Raw genomic sequence first — 17,072 nt, forward strand, 5'->3', positions numbered from 1 at the left:
GGAGCTGCTGCACGGCGCTGCGTGTCCGCCTGTGCTGGGGCACCTCGCAGCGGCTTAGCCAGCTCCTCTCTCCGTGATTCGTGTTATTTGGTACGCCTTCCTTCCCTTGTGTAATTTATGTAGGGGGTGAAGGTGGCCGTCATGTGCTAGTTGGAAAACCGTGTAACTAAGAAGTAGTAGGTGGATTCATTCTTGGGAATTTTCAGTGCTGCTGTTACGGCTGTTGAAATACCAACAAGTACAAACGAGAGGATTGCCGTCTTCCCCTTGAATGCCCAGGCCCTACAGCAGACGACTCCTGTTGCCACAGTTTCCGATCAAGCACTTCAGACGCCATTAGTGTTTAACAAGTTTCTTTCTGTTTCGTTTCCAGCAAAAGCAGCAAGCTTGCTGGGTTGGGTTTATTTTGTTCCAGTGCCCAACCACCAGAGGGACAGAGAATGGTTGAGCATTGGCCCATGGAAGTGGTCGCAGCACCAACCTGCCAGAGTTCAAGAGCTGTTAGAACACTCTCAGGCATATGGTGTGATTCTTGTGTCCTGCATAGCGCCAGGAATTGGACTTCGGGGATCCTTGTGTGTCCCTTCCAACTCAGGATATTCCATGATTCTATGAAACTAGTAAAGGAGCACTTAATGAGTGCAGTTGTACTGTACAGGCAGCCTTCACACTTAAAATGTTTTTTTTTTCATACACATTTATCAGTCACCAAACCTCTGATCATACTTAGTTTCAGCCTGATCTTGATTGAAGTCAAAGGAAATAAATGCAGTCTAAGACAGTAGATATTTAAAGTTTTGCTTGTCTAAATGGCTGTTTTTATATTCTCACATAAGCAGTCAAGATGCAGTGCTGTGCGTCATGATTGCCTGTTCTCCGTTACTTATTACAGCAGCAGCATATGCTTAGAGTTACTTCCAGCTTGTGTGATCTGTCTTTACCAAACAGGGTTTCCCTTGGGTCTGCTTTAAAGGTGTAAAAGTAGAAGCATGAAAGTTATATAGAATGTCATGGCTGTGATCTGCAGCAGCATCATTTTATGTAATGCAAGGTCTAGCTAATTCCAACCTCTGTTGAGGAAGAAGAGGCATAATTTTAAGTGATTACAAAAGGAAAAAGTTGGTTTTTTCATATGACTGATGTTTAATCATCCTTTGACATGTTGAGTGCCCCGGGGATTTGTCAGCAGATAGTGCATACCCTATGAAAATGTCCAATGTGAGGGAGGAAGAGCATTTTCCGAGTGCTGCCTTCTGGCAGCGTCAGGTTAAGAGAGCTACTGAAAGTTAGTGCTGCTTGCCAGAATGTATTCAGCTCTGTCATTCTTACTATAACTGCACTCCCAGTTGTCTGCCCAGCTCTACTCAGTTAGCACTCATAAAAAGGGAGGAAGTCAGAGCTGTGTGAAGGGGTTCTCTGCATTTATTCTGTGACTGTTGTCTGTGGGAACAGATTATATTGACGTGAAACTGCTTCAGTTTTGCAAGCAATAAGACTGACCCAGACACAAATGAGATTTTCAGTGGAACATTGAACATCGTGGTTCTGTTTGATACTGGACTTTCAGTATACTGCAATCCCATTTCTTTTACTTGGCAGTGTGTTCAATAATTACTGTTTTATCTATTTCTTCTGTCTGCAGATACAAATGACTCTTCTTTAAGCTGAACCATGAGTCTTGCATTACACAATTTGCTTGTTTGTTGTCGTCGCCTTGAAAATGAGAAAGCTGTGGAGCGAAGGGTAACAAGTTTTCTTTTGGGGTGTGTACCTCAATTAGCAATGAAGGGGATCATAAAAAATTATTCTTCTTGTAATACATTTTCAGAAAGAAATTGAAAATTTCAAGCGACTTCTCTGTGATTCTGAAACAGTTCTCCAGCTGGACCGGAATTCTGATTCTAAACAAGGGAAGCAACTCAACTGGGATGCTGTGTTTAGGTAGTTTCTTGGTTTTGTTTGTGAATGGTCACAATTTGCTTAAATGGGACATCATTCTTTTGTTTGTCAGGCCTATTTTAATGCTTATCTTTCTGGATATTGATTTAGACTCCTTGTCAGCTTGCAAACAAGACATTACTTATCTTACTCTCTAAAGGAAGTCAATTTAAAATGGACAAAAGTGCTGCACTTAACACTTGCAGAAAACTGCTAGGAAACTGATCATTAATTGGGTAGATGCTTTTTCTTGCCAAAATAATAGTTACTTTCTTTTATTGAAAATTATCCTTTGCATCTAATTTTCAGTGTACAGTTCTTAAGTAGATTACAGATAGCTTTGTTAAAGTTTCTTGTGTTGCTGAATTCCTCAAGACACAGTAGAAGGACTGTGACATGAAGTAAAAAAGATGTGCTGAGGTTTGTAGAGGCTAATCTTTGATGCAGTCTGCTTCAGGTGTACTAGAAGATTGGACTAAGCATGAGTGTGCTAAGTTCTTACAGCAGCTTGAACCAGTGTTAAATTCATGTTAAAAGTTTATGTGAATTATTACTTTTCATAGAATGGTGTCTGGTGAGCTTTCCATTATGTTTTTTAATTGGAGAGCATTGGAATAGTTTTTGTTTCACACGTGTACCAAAAGTTTCATAAAGAGTCTTTGATAAATTTTGTATGTTGCTTTAGAGACAGTAGTATATTAGAAATACACGGGAGAAATACAAAAATAGAGACTCTAAACTGAATTCAAATAGTAGGCCAGAAAATCTATAACACTTACAGTGACAAAGTGAAAGGTTTAAGTTATTCATAAATTGAAAATATAATCCATGTATTAACTTTGACTGATAAAGAAATAGGATTTGAAGGCTTTCCCCAATAAAACAATGGTAAGTACTTCCTACTATTTTGTTTTATAATGTTCCAGCATAAATAAAAAGACTTAGTATTGCTTTTTTCCTAATTTTGACTTGTATGTTTAGCATAATGCAAAGTTTTAAGGAAGGTTTGGTCCCTACACCAAGTTGCTTCTGGGTTATCTTTAAAACTTACATCTCCTTTTATAGACTGTTTTTGTCATGCTTGGACTGTAGTATATTTCAGTTGGTTTTCGTCTTTGATCATTAGAATAGTGAGAAGAACAGAAGCTGACATTTTAGGCTAAAAGAACATTTTCCTATTTTACTTCAGTCATAAGTGAGCAGATCCTTGGTTAATATCTCTTTAATTTTTGAAGTGTCTTGCAGAAATATTTTCAGAAAGAGCTTAAAAACCTGCAGCTGACAAAACCAAATGCATCTGCTTCAACCCAAACTACCAGACAGAAAAAGATACAAGAAGTTGGAAGTTTGGTCAAATATTTCATCAGATGTGCTAATAAAAGTCAGTAATACACATTATCATGTAGTTACTGGTTTGGTTTGGTACTTTGCTTTCAACTTTGAATTTTTACTTTGAAGTTAAGTTACCAATGTAGGGTTCATCTTACTTGCTTCCAGATGTTTACTATTTAATGTGAATCAGTCCTTTGTGCTCCTTTTCTGCCCTTTTTGATGTTCACAGTGCCTTTTTCTAATTACTCAATGTGTTTATAACTGATATACCCTCCCATAGGTAATTTATATTTTAGAAACAGTTTAAGATGAGATTTCCTAATAGACTGTCTCAGAACTGTAGATTTTGGGGTTCTGTTGTTTTGGTTTTTTTTAAATTAAGTAACATTTATAAACAATTAATTACAGATTTATTTGTTAGAATTTGAGTTAATTAAATAGTATCATGTTGTTTCTTCATGTAGGAGGACCCAGGCTGAAATGTCAGGAACTTCTGATTTATGTCATGGAAATTATAAGAGATCCAACAAGTTGTGCTGCTTATGGTTCTGACTGTAGTAGTATACTCCTAAAGGATATCCTCTCAGTAAGGAAATACTGGTGTGAGATATCCCAGCAGCAATGGTCAGGTAAGATTTTTGAGCCTACTTAGAAATGTCTTTTCCTTTTATAGAAGCATGTCCTAGATGCATTTTAATTCGTTTGATGCCTTGTTGTGTGAGGTAGTACACAAAATATGGAGTAAAGCAGTGTCAGCCTTGAGGGCTTACACTTGAAATAAACAAAGCAACAAAGATTAGGAATTGATTTTTTTTTCCTTTCTGTGTACTGTTTGTCTATTGCTTGCTGAAACATGTACTTAGTACAGTATGTATGCATGGTCTGCACAGAGCTTAACGTGTAACAATTCCATGGAATGTGTGTGCTGGAGAACACCTCAGTAGAAGTGGTGTTGGTGTGCAGTTGTTTGCAAGTTATTAAGAACAGGCTGGTGTAGTTTTGATATAGTTAATGTATTACTGCTAAATTTTATTATCTGAGTTTTTCTGGCTTGTGAAATCCTAAAAAAAAATTGAGTCGCTATATGCACATATCATACATAAAGAAAAACTGAAAAACTTACGATTTAAATAGGGGGAAATAGATGTAAAAGTTGAATAATGATTTAGCATGCAAGCCGAACTAAGTGGAAATGCAAAGATAATTTTTCACTTTTCAGGGGATTGGATTTGACTCCAAGACAGTTAATTTTTTCAGCATGGAGAAGAATGTTTGTCTTCTGAATTATCTGACATGTACTAAGCTCTCAACTCACCTATTTTCATTTACTGATGTAAAAGAAAAGTGTTTTGAAGAGAAAAAAAGGGTATTAGAAATTTTACGGTCCAGTTTGTTTAGTGTTGTGTGTGCAAGTGTGGAGAAAGTTTAAAAGTACTGTCTTTATTTGCATAGTGTAGTGCTTTGAAGTCAGAGTTTGGATTTCTGGAAATGCTCTGCTCTGTAACTTGAGTAGAGGGGCTTAATTCATTAACTACAGAATAGAAATAAACCTGCAAAGAACTTGGAGGAGGGGTCTGGTGGTACTGTGCGTGAAAGGGGAGGCAAGAAAAACTGCTGAAGGTTGGCAAAGCAGAGTGACTGAGATGGAATCATTTAGGATGGGAGATTCCTGGAAGTGTCTAAGGCCAGGTTGGATGGGGCCCTGAGCAACCTGGTCTAGTGAAAGGTGTCCCTGTCCCCGCAGCAGGGTTGGAACTGGATGATCTTTAAGGTCCTTTCCAATCCAAACCATTCTGTGATGCTGTGATTCTATGTGGTTGGGTAATTAAAGAGCCTGAGGGTGGGATCGCCAAAGTTAAATAATTTGGTACAGTTTGGCAATGGAGATAGAACTGGATGATTGAGGAGGAAGCTGGAACTGCATGGGGGCCCTGCCTGAGACTGGGAGCCAATGAGGTGCGTAAATGACAAAGTGCTGTCAGCCTGCAGCTGGGATAGAAAGTGAAGGCAGGGACTGATCCCATCAGGAGGCTGGAAGCTGGACTTCAGAGCGGTAAACAGGACAGAAGGAATGGGTCAAGAAGCCAGGGAGGTTGAAGACAGATATTGAAGGATTTGGAGAAGGGAAACTGAGGCTGAGTGTCACTGGAAGAGAGCACAGGCATGGGGAGCCAGGGGGGGTTGCTGAGAGGTGGTTAGTTTCTTTAGGAACATGGAAATTAGCGGAGTCTGTGTATGGGCAAAAGCCACAAATGTGACAGAAGAAATGTTGACATTAGATCATAAGGAGCACAGTGGAATTCAGTTACTGAGGTGAGGCAGGGCTGAAGGCCATAAATCTAGAGGAAGTCAGACTTTAATCCGTTAAGTGAAACAAGTTGCTTTTATTAAGGGAGGGGTATGTCATCCTTTAAAGGTTACTGTAACCTTTCTAGTGATTCCACCTTAATGCTTGCTTGTAACTCTTGGGGTACAATAGAGAAGTCAGTTTTTTATTTAAAAATACAAATATATTCTTGATATAAAATCAGGAATCTGTTGCTGCTGAAAGTAAGAACATGGATTCCAGCTCTTGACCAGAGAGTGGTGGTCTCTGTATCATTAATGCAATATTTTGTGTCAACATTTTGTAATGTAATCCTCTGTAATATATGTGTTTATACTCAGTTGTATTTTTTTTAATACATTTGCAGAGTTGCTGACCCTGTATGCCCATTTATACCTCGAATCATCTGGGAACATTAATAGAGTCTTAGTGGCTAGGATAATTCACACACTTACGAGAGGGTACTGCTTCCAAACTGATGGGTTGAGTTCCGATATGCTTGTCTTCTTTTCTAAAGCAACGCAGTCTGCAAGGTATGTTGGAAGTGCTCCTTTTGTATGCTAGAAAATAACTTATTTTAAGTATTTGGGATTAGACTTCAGTAATAACAGGTAATACTTCTTCAGACATATTTTCTTCTGTCTTTGAATATCAATTGAATAACTTCTCTAAAATACTAATAACTTCTGCATTTATTAGGCAAATAGTATTCTGAATGCTGTTACTTGCTAGTATTTACATTTAAACAATTCTTGTGAAAATAAATAAGATAATTTATTTTGGAAGTTCAGGTGTTAGGTTTGTGTTACAGGCAGGAGAAGAACACTGCAGGCCTGGATCATATTGTTGGAGCTATGAATATCTTCTGCCACAAATTTGCTGACAACTGTCGCATACGGATTTGCAAAGTAGGGGAAGAAATTTTGCCTACAGTGCTTTACATATGGACTCAGTATAGACCAAAGGATTCCCTGAAAGAATCAATAATTGAGTTATTTCGTCTCCAAGTTCATATTCATCATCCAAAGGGTGCAAAAACTCAGGGAAGAGGTACAATAAAAAGCTTTTTTTTTTTTTCTTCTTTTTTTTACTGCTGCATGTGGTTGTTCAAATTATTGTGCCAACTCTGAATTTTCATACTGGGTCTTGGAAACATTAATGGTAGTGATGATTATTTGTCAGTAGTTTTATGGTGTAAATTAATATTGAGTGAAAGTGAAAAGGAGTTTTCAAATTTTATTGACTAAGAGCATATTAATTGTGTTAAGTCCTTTAAAGGTTGGGGCGTCTTTTAATCAAAAGGCAGTTTTAATTGCTAAATGAAGATACAAAGTCTTTGGGGATAGGAAATAATAATTTAGATTGGGTTTAGATTGCCACATGTATTGGTTTCTTACCAGGTCTATTTTAGCCCAGAAATTACTACTCTCAGTGAAGTCTGACTTACACTATAAAACGGCTCAGAGAATATAACTCAGTAATTATGTTTCTCTGTAATGGCCTATTTTAGTTCTAGCTTAATTTTTTTTTATACTTTGTACAAATCTATCCATTACCTTTTAAATGTGTTCTTTACAGTTAGATGAAGATTTGTTTATAAGAAACTTAATTCCTACCCTAATTATTTGTATATGCTGATTAAGTTCTCTTTCATTTTTTCACTTTCTTTGCTTTATTCATTCTCCGTTAGAGAATTTGCTTTTCATGCCTGCATTTGTTGAACTTTTGTGTGCCTTACTCATATTTTGGCTGTATTTGCATTCTCTAGGTAGGTTTACATATTGTATCGAGTGGGTGATACATGCTATCTTTTAATTGTTTTTGCATGTACAGGTGCATATGACTTAACAAAGTGGCAAAGCATCTTACATAACCTGTATGATCTGCTGCTGAATGAAATAAATCTCATCAGTAGCAGAGGGAAGTATTCTTCAGTCTCACGTAATGTTGCTGTAAAGGAAAATTTAATTGAGTTAATGGCTGATATTTGTCATCAGGTAACATTTTTATTTGAATATAAGGTTGACTGTATAATTACTAAGTTGTATGTTTTGCTGAAATATTTATACCTTTTGTCTGTGTTCTGTTGGGTTTTGTTAATTCTGTACAGTTTAGAAATGTATTAGACTGTATTTCACTAGTGTTTCTTGTTAGGCTCTAAGCATTTCAGTTTTCATGTAAATACTGCTGCTTTTTTTAAAATTTGCATACTTTTTAATTTCTCTTTATGAAAGGTTTTTACAGAGGATACCAAAGTCCTTGAAATTACCCAGTCATATGCTGTTTCACAAAGAGAGTCCTGTGAGGACACGGTGCCAAACAAGCGCAGGAGGATTGAGCTTGGCTGGGGGGTCATTCGAGACAACGTGCAAAGATCCCAGAAGGATTTTGATGTCATACCTTGGTAATAACATCTTTGCATGGAAAACATATCACTCCAGACATCTTTTTGTATTTAACCTTCTTCCTGAATATGCTGTGCATTTAAGTTGGGTGTCTGCACATGCTGTAATTATCTATCTAAGCAGTGAACTTGGTGTCAGAGCGTTTGGAAACCTGCTTTAAGCTGGCTGTGTCGTAGTACAGTAACCATTAAGAGTTTGGCCATTTTGGACTAGTTCATACAGTTTTCTTTAATACTTGTCCTGAAAACTGTTCCAAGGCCTGGCTTCTTTCCTTGGACCTTGATTGAGGGGTATTTTGTTTGCCACAAGGGACTTCTGAATTGTAGGAAATTGTTAGTAATAGTGAGGCTAGATGAGCAGTCTATACAAGTAAAAATGGTAGAAATACTGAATCTTTAACTTTTGATAGTAAACAAATCAACTCAATACTGCAAAGTATAAATGAGAAATGGCAATTGGAGAAAGCTTTGTTGTGTGTTCCTTCTGAAAATACAAATTTCTGTGTATTTGGTATTAATTGCTTCACTTTGTGCTTTCAAGGTTACAGATTACAAGTCAGTTAATATCCAAGTATCCCATGAGTCTTCCTAACAGTGAGCTGCCTGCCTTGCTCAATGTCCTTCATCAGTTACTGCCTCAGCAGCGCCGAGGAGAAAGGACCCCATACGTGCTGAAGTGTCTCACAGAGGTAGCTTTGTGTCAAAACCAGAAAACTGATTTGAAGAGCACCCTCAAGCTGGAGCTCCAGAGAACCTGGGCAAAGATCTGGACTCTGACCATTCGCAGTGTAAGCCTTCAGCAAATTGAAGCGGAGAGCTTTGGGCTGCTTGGAGCTATGATTCAAGGGAACCTTGTTGTAACAGATAAAGAACTCTGGAAAATATTTTCAGGACCTGCATGCAAACCTTCAAGGTAAAATGGAAGCAAGGATAGTGTTTTGTGCCTGATTCATATTTCTCTTCACTGTGCAACCAAAACCACTGTGTTAATCAATATTATTGTTGTTGTGACTGTGTTTCTATTTGGGAACTGCACACATTAGTGTTCAAAGCATTTGATATGATCATAAATACATAGTAAGACTGAAAGCAGAGGCCGAAGAGGAGAGGCAAGCATCTTCACATTTAGAGTATACTAAAATGTAAAATGGACTGAAAATTTAAAAATCTGACTAACAGATAAATGTTGATTTTTTTGAAGTTAAGAAGTATGTTTTCTTTTAAATTTTCATTGGGAAATAAATACGCTGAAATAGTCTTTAAGATAGATAGGAAATGTCTGTAATAGCCAAGAAAAATGAAAGTGCGAAGATTTTAACGAGGGAGTTGACCAATATGCATGCTTGTTGACTTGGTTATGTACTTGATGCTGCCTGTGCATGCAGAAATACTGGCTTTGTTGTAGAGTGCTGATCAACAAATACCACATGGTTTCTCACAAATCCCCTGTTTCATTTTTGTTGCAGTTCTGCTGTATGTTGTTTATCTTTAGTGATGTCTACCTGCTCAGTGCCAGAAAATTTGGACATAGGAATGGAACAGAATAATTCTGAAAGAAATCTGGGTTCTGTGTTAAGGGAGGCAATAATGAAATGGCTCCTGTCCAGCTGTTTGGAGGAAGAAATAGAAGAATGTGCAGAGTTGCCTCCTGTGCTCTGCAGGTAAAGCTTTTGTGGCATAATTTTACATGTAAGCTCACTGTGTAACACAAAAAATTCTGCAGGGAAAAATGTATTATATTAAAGCTTAAGCAGAGTCTGTAGGGTTTTTAAGCTTCCTGTAAAATATCATTCTGGAGATATAATTTGGTTATCTGTCCATATCATAGCAGATATGTGACCTATGCATTAGAAATCTTCAGTGAAAACTTACATTTCTTTGAAGATACACTGTTAGTCTGGTTAATGTTCGGGTGTACTTCAGGAATCCCAAGACCTTGTCTGATTGCAAGAAAATAAAAAGAAATTTTCTTTTTTACAGTGATTTTCCTCATCTTGTATTACAAAAAATTCTTGTGAGCCTTACAATGAAGAACTGCAGAGCTGCCATAATCTTTTTCCTAAATGAGGCTAAATGGTATGTTTTTAAGTTAATCATTAGAGAAGCTTAAGTTGGGAATGCTGCTGCACCTTTCACCAGTGCATGTCTTCAAGCCTTTGGACTATATCCTGTTTCTTCTTAATGAAATTAAAATGTGTATAACTTGTTTGGATGCAAGATAAAACTTACCTACTAGAAGTTAAAAATACTAGTTTCAGGGGTTTTGTGGATTTCTGGTCCAACTGTGTAAAGCAGGCTGAGGTCAGGGATCCTAACACAATGCAGATGCTGCTCCGTAACTGCAGGAGAAGTATGTTTTCTTCTAAATTTTTATTTGGAAATGACTACGCTGAAATAGTCTTTAAGATAGATAGGAAATGTCTGTAATAGCCAAGGAGAAGGTGTGATCTGTGTGCAGGCTTCATGTTTCCTTACAGTTCAGGTAGAACTAAAATGGTAGTGTCCATTCCACAGGGAAAGTCATGTCAGAAAGTAGAGGTCAACCAGGGTTTGGAAGCACAAAAAGATAAAATATTTTATTTTGCTTTTGTATATTTCTTGTATTTAAGTAATAGTTTTTAAGACTTTTGAGTTATACACTGGCTGCTAAAATAAAAACTGTGTCTCTTCTTCAAGTGAGCAACACGTGCAAGGGAAAGAAGAAAACAATTTTTCTGATGTTGAAGAGCTGTACCTGCAGACAACATTTGATGAAATGGATATTTTCACTAACTTTGCAGTAAATGTTACAGATAAAAATGTGACTGGTTCCAGACTTGCCATCAACCAAAATCTTAGGGAAACACTGGAGAACTGCCTTTTAGCAATGTCGGAAAAGCTTTTAAGCAGTTGTGGTCCTAAGGTAAGTTAGAAATTATTGTTACATCCTTACGTTTGTGCTCCCAAACAATCTGTTTTCAAGGCAAAGTATATGGATTCTGTATTTTGTGGTGATGAAGCACTGGTATTTATACGGTGTATTTGATTTAGTCTAAGGTTGTTGCTGCTGAACACCTTGTCCGATGCGTCAGTCTCTTGGTTGGTGTTCTGGGTTGCTATTGCTACACCGGTATTTTTAAAGAGGAGGATGCCTGTAAGTCAGCCTTGTTCCAGAATGCTAAGGTAAGCAGTAATGCATTTGGGACCTATTAAAAATGAAATAAAGCATTGAATATAAATTAATTCATAAAATTTTGTTTGTATTGACACATTTTCAGAGCACAGGTATCTCCTCAGAAAAAGGCAGCTTAGGGAGGTTTAAGCATGCCACTGCTGCTGAAGGAGAGGAGTCACTGAAATTCTGTCGGTCTGCCAAGGCACGAGTTTTGCAGTGGAGATTATTCTAGATATTGATACATTTCTGAGTCACACCTTTCAAAAAAATGGAAGTCATTGACATGTAGACAAAGGACTAATTATAGGATATCAAGTCCTTTCATATATAGGTCTTTTATTCAGGAATTTGAGATAATTTGATAGTTCAAACCAGTATGAAGACAGCTATTGCTATTATTTTTATTATTGCTACTATCCAAGGTGGTTTCTTGCTTAAACACAGAAACCCAAAACTTACACTTTGTGGAGATATGCTATATTTTTCTTTTGTGATGAAAATATTAGTGTTTCAAGCATGTCTAGGCTATGGTTTTGTCACTTCTTGAGCAAAATCACGAAAAAATGTGGATTAAATGATGCACACTATGAACATCAAAGTTGTATGAATGAGAATGTATGAATGGGAATCGTATCCTTTTGTCTTTATGTGTGTGCTATACAAGTGTCAATGTATAAGGGCATTTCACTGAAGTTTCTGTGTTATATTTTTACTAGTCTCTCATTCATTATGCTGGAGAAAGCATTTCTCAGTCTAAGAACAAACTAAATGAAGATACCCAGATCAACATGCTGAGGACTTTGATAGTGCAGTGTACTAAATGTTTGTGCAATTGTACCAAGGTAAAATTTATAGAAATTTTAATTTCTTTCTTCATTAATGAGTTCAGAAAATTGAGTAGCATACCTATAATTCCTGAAAAAAAAAAATTAATCTATCTGTACATCTTGCTTCCTTACAGAGCAGTGCTAATAAGATGCTGTCTAATATATTCCTGCGTTTGTTAACATCAAAATTTATGAATGATCTCATAGATATTTGCAAGAATCTGGTAGGTACATTCTGTCTGTTTCTGATTGCAGTGCTCTTCTGTGAGAGGATTGTTTTTACAGCACAATAATCTGGAAGCAAACCAAATGAGATACATATTATTGAAAAACATAAATTGAAATACATTGAGTTTTATAGAGAATTCCTAACCGGAAACATTTCTAATTTAGCATTTGAACACAGACTTAGGGTAAGAAGAAGAGCAGATGGATAACATTTGATCAAGGTTAGCATTCCAGTTCACATTAAAAAACGAATTTATGCTATTTTTCATTTTTATAATACTTTGTTACAGTAGAAGTATATACAAAAGAATTCTATAACACATGACATTTAACTTTAATGCACTTGCAAAGGAGGGGGTTTTTTGTGTTTATTATGTGGGTATTAAATCTAACTGTAAATGACTCCTTTCTCGCTGGGAAAAGTGGAAGTGTGGCACATCACTGTGTTTAGAACAATTCTTAAAACTTCTCTTTTTGGCACGTTGTGCTGTAGTCAGGTCTGGGTAGGAAAGTTCCTTTGTTTTTTCAGATGAGGAAGAGCTGGGGGTTTTGCCTTGTGTTGTCATCTGGTTGGGAAAGTAGTAATTAGTGTTCCCGCAAAAAGTCACGTAACTCATTTTCATTTCTCTGTAACTATGAAGTGTGGTGAGAAGTTGGTGAGTCTTACAAAGAGAAGTGTTTTTAAAAAACTAACACTGTCCTTGGCAGAATCTAAAACGCAGAGGTCAGTATCTGTCTGAGGAAGAGTCTATCCTAAAGAGAATAGTTTAGACAATGTATAGGAAACAGGTTTATCACAAAGGATGAAATTCATCAATTCTGCGTCACCTTTACGTCTTCACCTGTTCTAGTTCACTGGGAAACTGCAGTGTCTCTCCTTGTGCTATGTCTGTGGTGTTTCATCTGTTCCTAAAAGCCAACTTTAAAAGGATGTGGTGTTTTTTGTCAGATGACAGTTACTGGAAAGCCAAATGTATTGGGAGAAGTGGATCTCAGGAATGATCCTGAGGAGAGTATAATGGAAGTAGATAACTGGGTATCTGATGATCTGTTTGATGATCATTCAGTGACTGACATCAGTGATACAAATGAATCTGGTGACATGCAGAGTGTAACAGGTAAGTATTCCCTATGTCCAAAACTACTTCCAAAAGCTTGTTTTTGCAAATATCTCTTTGCTTGAAAGGTAGTGGGGTGCAAAATTGAGCTCCTTTATTAGTAGTTGAAGCAGGTGGTGGTTGAACCAGGTACTTTCTAAGCAAGAATAATTTTCATCAGTGTTTTAAAGATGTTAATGAAGTGTTCTAGTTCATTTAGAAAAGAGAAGTTTATTTTTTATTTTATAAATAAAATAATGCAAGAAGAGAAGCTGTAACTATTTCAAAGTCAGGCAGAAGTTTTGGCAAGGAAAATACTAGAAAATAAGTCTGTAGAATACTTGTGTCTCAACAGATTGTGCTTCATTCTTTTAAAAATAGTCCTATTTAACTTTTCTCCTTTTGCTGATTAATAATTCTTGACACTATATCTGGACCTTCAGAGGGACAGGAGCATGAGTCTGTCTGTTTATTCCTGTTAAGGGCTAAAAGTACTGATGTTATCTTTTGTTTTAAATTCTTACTTCAAATGCCCTAACTGCTCAATAACAAATGAACATAAAGGTTGCTTGTACTCTATCTTTTTTGGGAACTTATATTAGTTTTGTAAAGACCTAAAACGTTACCACCTCTTCTACTGTCCTTGGAGAAGCATTTCTTACATGAAAATATTATTTCTAGGTGCTTTGAGCCCATTAGCTGAAGAACAGTTGACAAAGCAGGATTTGCTTCTCCTTGAAATTGTGAGGTTCTTGTGTATTTGTGTGACTACAGTCCGAGTTCAGACAGTGAGCTTCCGAGCCTCTGATATTCGGAGGAGGCTGTTAATGCTGACTGAAGGCAGTGTCTTTGATAGCACTAAGCCACTGCATCTGCACATGGTGAGTATGAGGGGTTTTTACAGCAGGCCCACTTCTGTCATTGTACTGTTGATACATTTGCATAGTCTTCTCAATTGTATATTGTCTTCCTCCTGTCATCAGTCTCCTGAGAAGACTTAGAATGGCTACATTTGGTGTTTTTGAAGTGTGTTGTGGTTGGGAAAACATCAGTTCGAATTTGTAAGCCAGAAAATAAAAGAGTTGAGAAATATAAATATCTTGCCTTTATCATTAATTATTTGTTAAAGAACTAGAAATAGTCTCTGTGGTAGAATAATATCCGTGGCTTGGTTTAAAAGGGAAATATTTTTCACTGCCAGATCTCAGAATTTCATTATCTATATTACTGTGTGACGGTGTTTGCATGAAAAGGTGACCAATCTAACACGCAATCGCTGACAATAGCAATCTTTGCTGCATGGTTTTGTGTAAGACTTAACAAAAAAGTTTCCTCATTTTTCTTTTTGTAGACTTATTTTCTTAAGTACTATTTTGCATTTTGGTTTTGTTTGCTTTTTTTATTCCATTTGGGTATTTTATTCCATTTGGTTTCGTTATTCCACAGTACTTGATCCTGTTGAAGGAGCTCCCTACTGAAGAACACCTCTTGCCTGCAGTCGATGTTGATATGCTTCTTAAGCCTCTTTCGTAAGAAAGAAACTATTCAGCATGTTTTACATCCCTTTGAGGAGATTTGGTGGCTTTTTCAAGATCTTTCTTTCTTTCTTTCTTTCTTTCACAGTACTGTGTGTTCTTTATATCGTCGAGATCAAGAAGTTTGTAAAGTAATCCTAAATAATTTGCTCCCTATAGCAGTAGGGTTGACCCAGTTGGATGAACATGCTGAAGAGACAGGGAATGCCAAAGGACAGTTTTTGACAGTTGTTGGAGCCTTTTGGTATGTTATTTAATGCAGAAGTCTGTTGGACATAAAATTTTTGATTTTTAGTTTTTATCTTTGCTATCAGTAAGAAGACTGCAGTGCTGCTGTGTGTTGCTGTTTGTGTGTACTGTGGAATTTTTATCCAGCATTTAATTTTTCTGATTTTCTGTCATGCTATATTTATAGAAAAAAATTAATCCTTAAGATAGTGTTAGAATAATAAACACTATACTGTTGTGTATAAACAAAGACTGATTCTATGCTGAATTGCATCAGTAATTATAACAAGTGATAACTTCAGCAACCAAAAAAGAATGTTGTTTGCAGTTACCAATTAAAATGTCAAATTCTCTTAAACATGCCCATGGAGCACAAAAGAATCAATTGTGAGCAGCAGAAGCTAACTTGCTAGAATGTTTCTTAAAATTGTGGGCAACTTTTTCCTTTAATCGAGTATTCCTTGTTTTAGGCATTTATCTCAAGGAGGGAAATGCACAGCATCAGTAAGAGTGGCCCTTTTAAACTGCATGAAAACCCTGCTTGAGGTAATCCCAGATTTTCTGGCATTCATTAGCATACTCAATACTTACTTAAGATGTACTTTAAAACAGTGTCTAAAGATCTTCTGCGTATTTCTGTGTGTCTTCTGTACATTTAAATCACAATATTAATTTTCTTCAGGTTGATCCTCTTTGCAAGTGGGCGATCCTTAATGTGAAAAATGAAGATCTACCTGTGAGCGATGCTTTCCCACATTTCCTTGCAGACAGTCACCATCAAGTTCGCATTCTTGCTGCAAGGTCAATTACCAGGTGATAATGTAGATATTTTTTCTGTTTATAAGAATAATGCTTCATTTCACTTAACTGGGATTAAGTCACTTGGGATACTGCATAGCTGCTCTTCTCGATACTTCTGGAACTTCAATCTTGACAGACTATAAAAGCCTACCAAATTTTGTTGAAGTGTTTAGACTTTGTCTATATTTCAATTATTCTGTGATGTGAGGGATCGATATATAGAAAGAAACTGCTCTAGAAGAAAGTAAAGAAAAATCAATATAAGGAAATAAAGACAAAAATAATTATATTCAGAAAATCAGAACCTTATTGATACAACATACAGTAATTCTGTAGTGCTACGCTAATAATTATTATTCTTTTTTTTTGAAGTTTGTTTCAAGATGTGAAACAGAGAGATTCTTCTGGAATGTCAAAACCTCTTCCCCTGAAGCTCCAGCAAAAGGCTTTTGAGAATGCATATCTCAGAGTTCAGGAAGGAATGAGCAATCTGGTACCAACATCTAGTCATTAGTTTTGCCTGGTTTTGATCTTTTGAATAAAATTACTTTTAACATGATCATGTTTAGTTTTCCAGAAGCATTAATTCTTCTGGACTTCTGGTAATCTGAGATGGTGAAACAAAGTAATAGGAAATTCCTTTCTCATCCAGTCACTCACAGTTTCACCCATATTAGAAGTTTGTAAATTTGTAAATTGTATGTTTCAGACTGCTCTTCTGTATCATACTATTTGTTGTTGCAGGCTCAGTACTGTAACACTTCAAAATCATAGAAAAATGTAGCCTCAATAATCTAGAAAACATATAAATAATGAATAAGGGGCAATGTAAATTAAATCTTGTGTTTACACAGTATAAAACCAAATTTGTAAATTTCAGAAGGATCATGTTTCTAGTGGTATTAGAGCAAGCTTTTTCACAAAATTGAGATTTGCTTAAAATTTTGAACTATTCAGAACCTTGAAGTGAAGGAAAAGTTACACTTCAGTGCAGTGACTGGAAATACAGTGGTGTGGTATAGTACTGTGGAATTCTTTTAACTATTACTTTTTCTTTTAATGTCTTTCACTTTTCCTCCTTCCTTACTACCATGCTAAGTCATCGACTTCATCTACATTTTCCTTTTTTTTCTGTCATGCTGTTATCTACCTGCATGTCGTCTCTCTGCTCCATTTTCCTCTGTTCCCTTTGCCTGCTGTGT

The 17,072-nt window shown here is 36.5% G+C and overlaps 1 protein-coding gene across 1 annotated transcript in view; it reads left to right on the forward strand.

Moving 5' to 3' along the window:
- The first annotated feature begins 6 nt into the window (after window positions 1-6).
- Window positions 7-17,072, forward strand: part of ATM (ATM serine/threonine kinase) — a 62,022-nt gene continuing 44,956 nt past the window's right edge. Inside the window, 23 exon segments of the mRNA XM_017729522.1 lie at window positions 7-90; window positions 1,643-1,743; window positions 1,829-1,941; window positions 3,174-3,319; window positions 3,735-3,899; window positions 5,964-6,129; window positions 6,408-6,646; window positions 7,430-7,593; window positions 7,831-8,000; window positions 8,542-8,913; window positions 9,467-9,661; window positions 9,981-10,076; window positions 10,677-10,902; window positions 11,031-11,162; window positions 11,871-11,996; window positions 12,116-12,205; window positions 13,159-13,327; window positions 13,988-14,187; window positions 14,753-14,835; window positions 14,930-15,085; window positions 15,540-15,615; window positions 15,752-15,882; window positions 16,243-16,363. Coding sequence (XP_017585011.1) covers window positions 1,672-1,743; window positions 1,829-1,941; window positions 3,174-3,319; window positions 3,735-3,899; window positions 5,964-6,129; window positions 6,408-6,646; window positions 7,430-7,593; window positions 7,831-8,000; window positions 8,542-8,913; window positions 9,467-9,661; window positions 9,981-10,076; window positions 10,677-10,902; window positions 11,031-11,162; window positions 11,871-11,996; window positions 12,116-12,205; window positions 13,159-13,327; window positions 13,988-14,187; window positions 14,753-14,835; window positions 14,930-15,085; window positions 15,540-15,615; window positions 15,752-15,882; window positions 16,243-16,363 — 3,408 coding nt within the window. The 5' untranslated portion in view covers window positions 7-90; window positions 1,643-1,671.

Source organism: Corvus brachyrhynchos, unplaced genomic scaffold (genome assembly GCF_000691975.1).
Source record: "Corvus brachyrhynchos isolate BGI_N302 unplaced genomic scaffold, ASM69197v1 scaffold253, whole genome shotgun sequence".
Lineage (NCBI taxonomy): Eukaryota > Metazoa > Chordata > Aves > Passeriformes > Corvidae > Corvus > Corvus brachyrhynchos.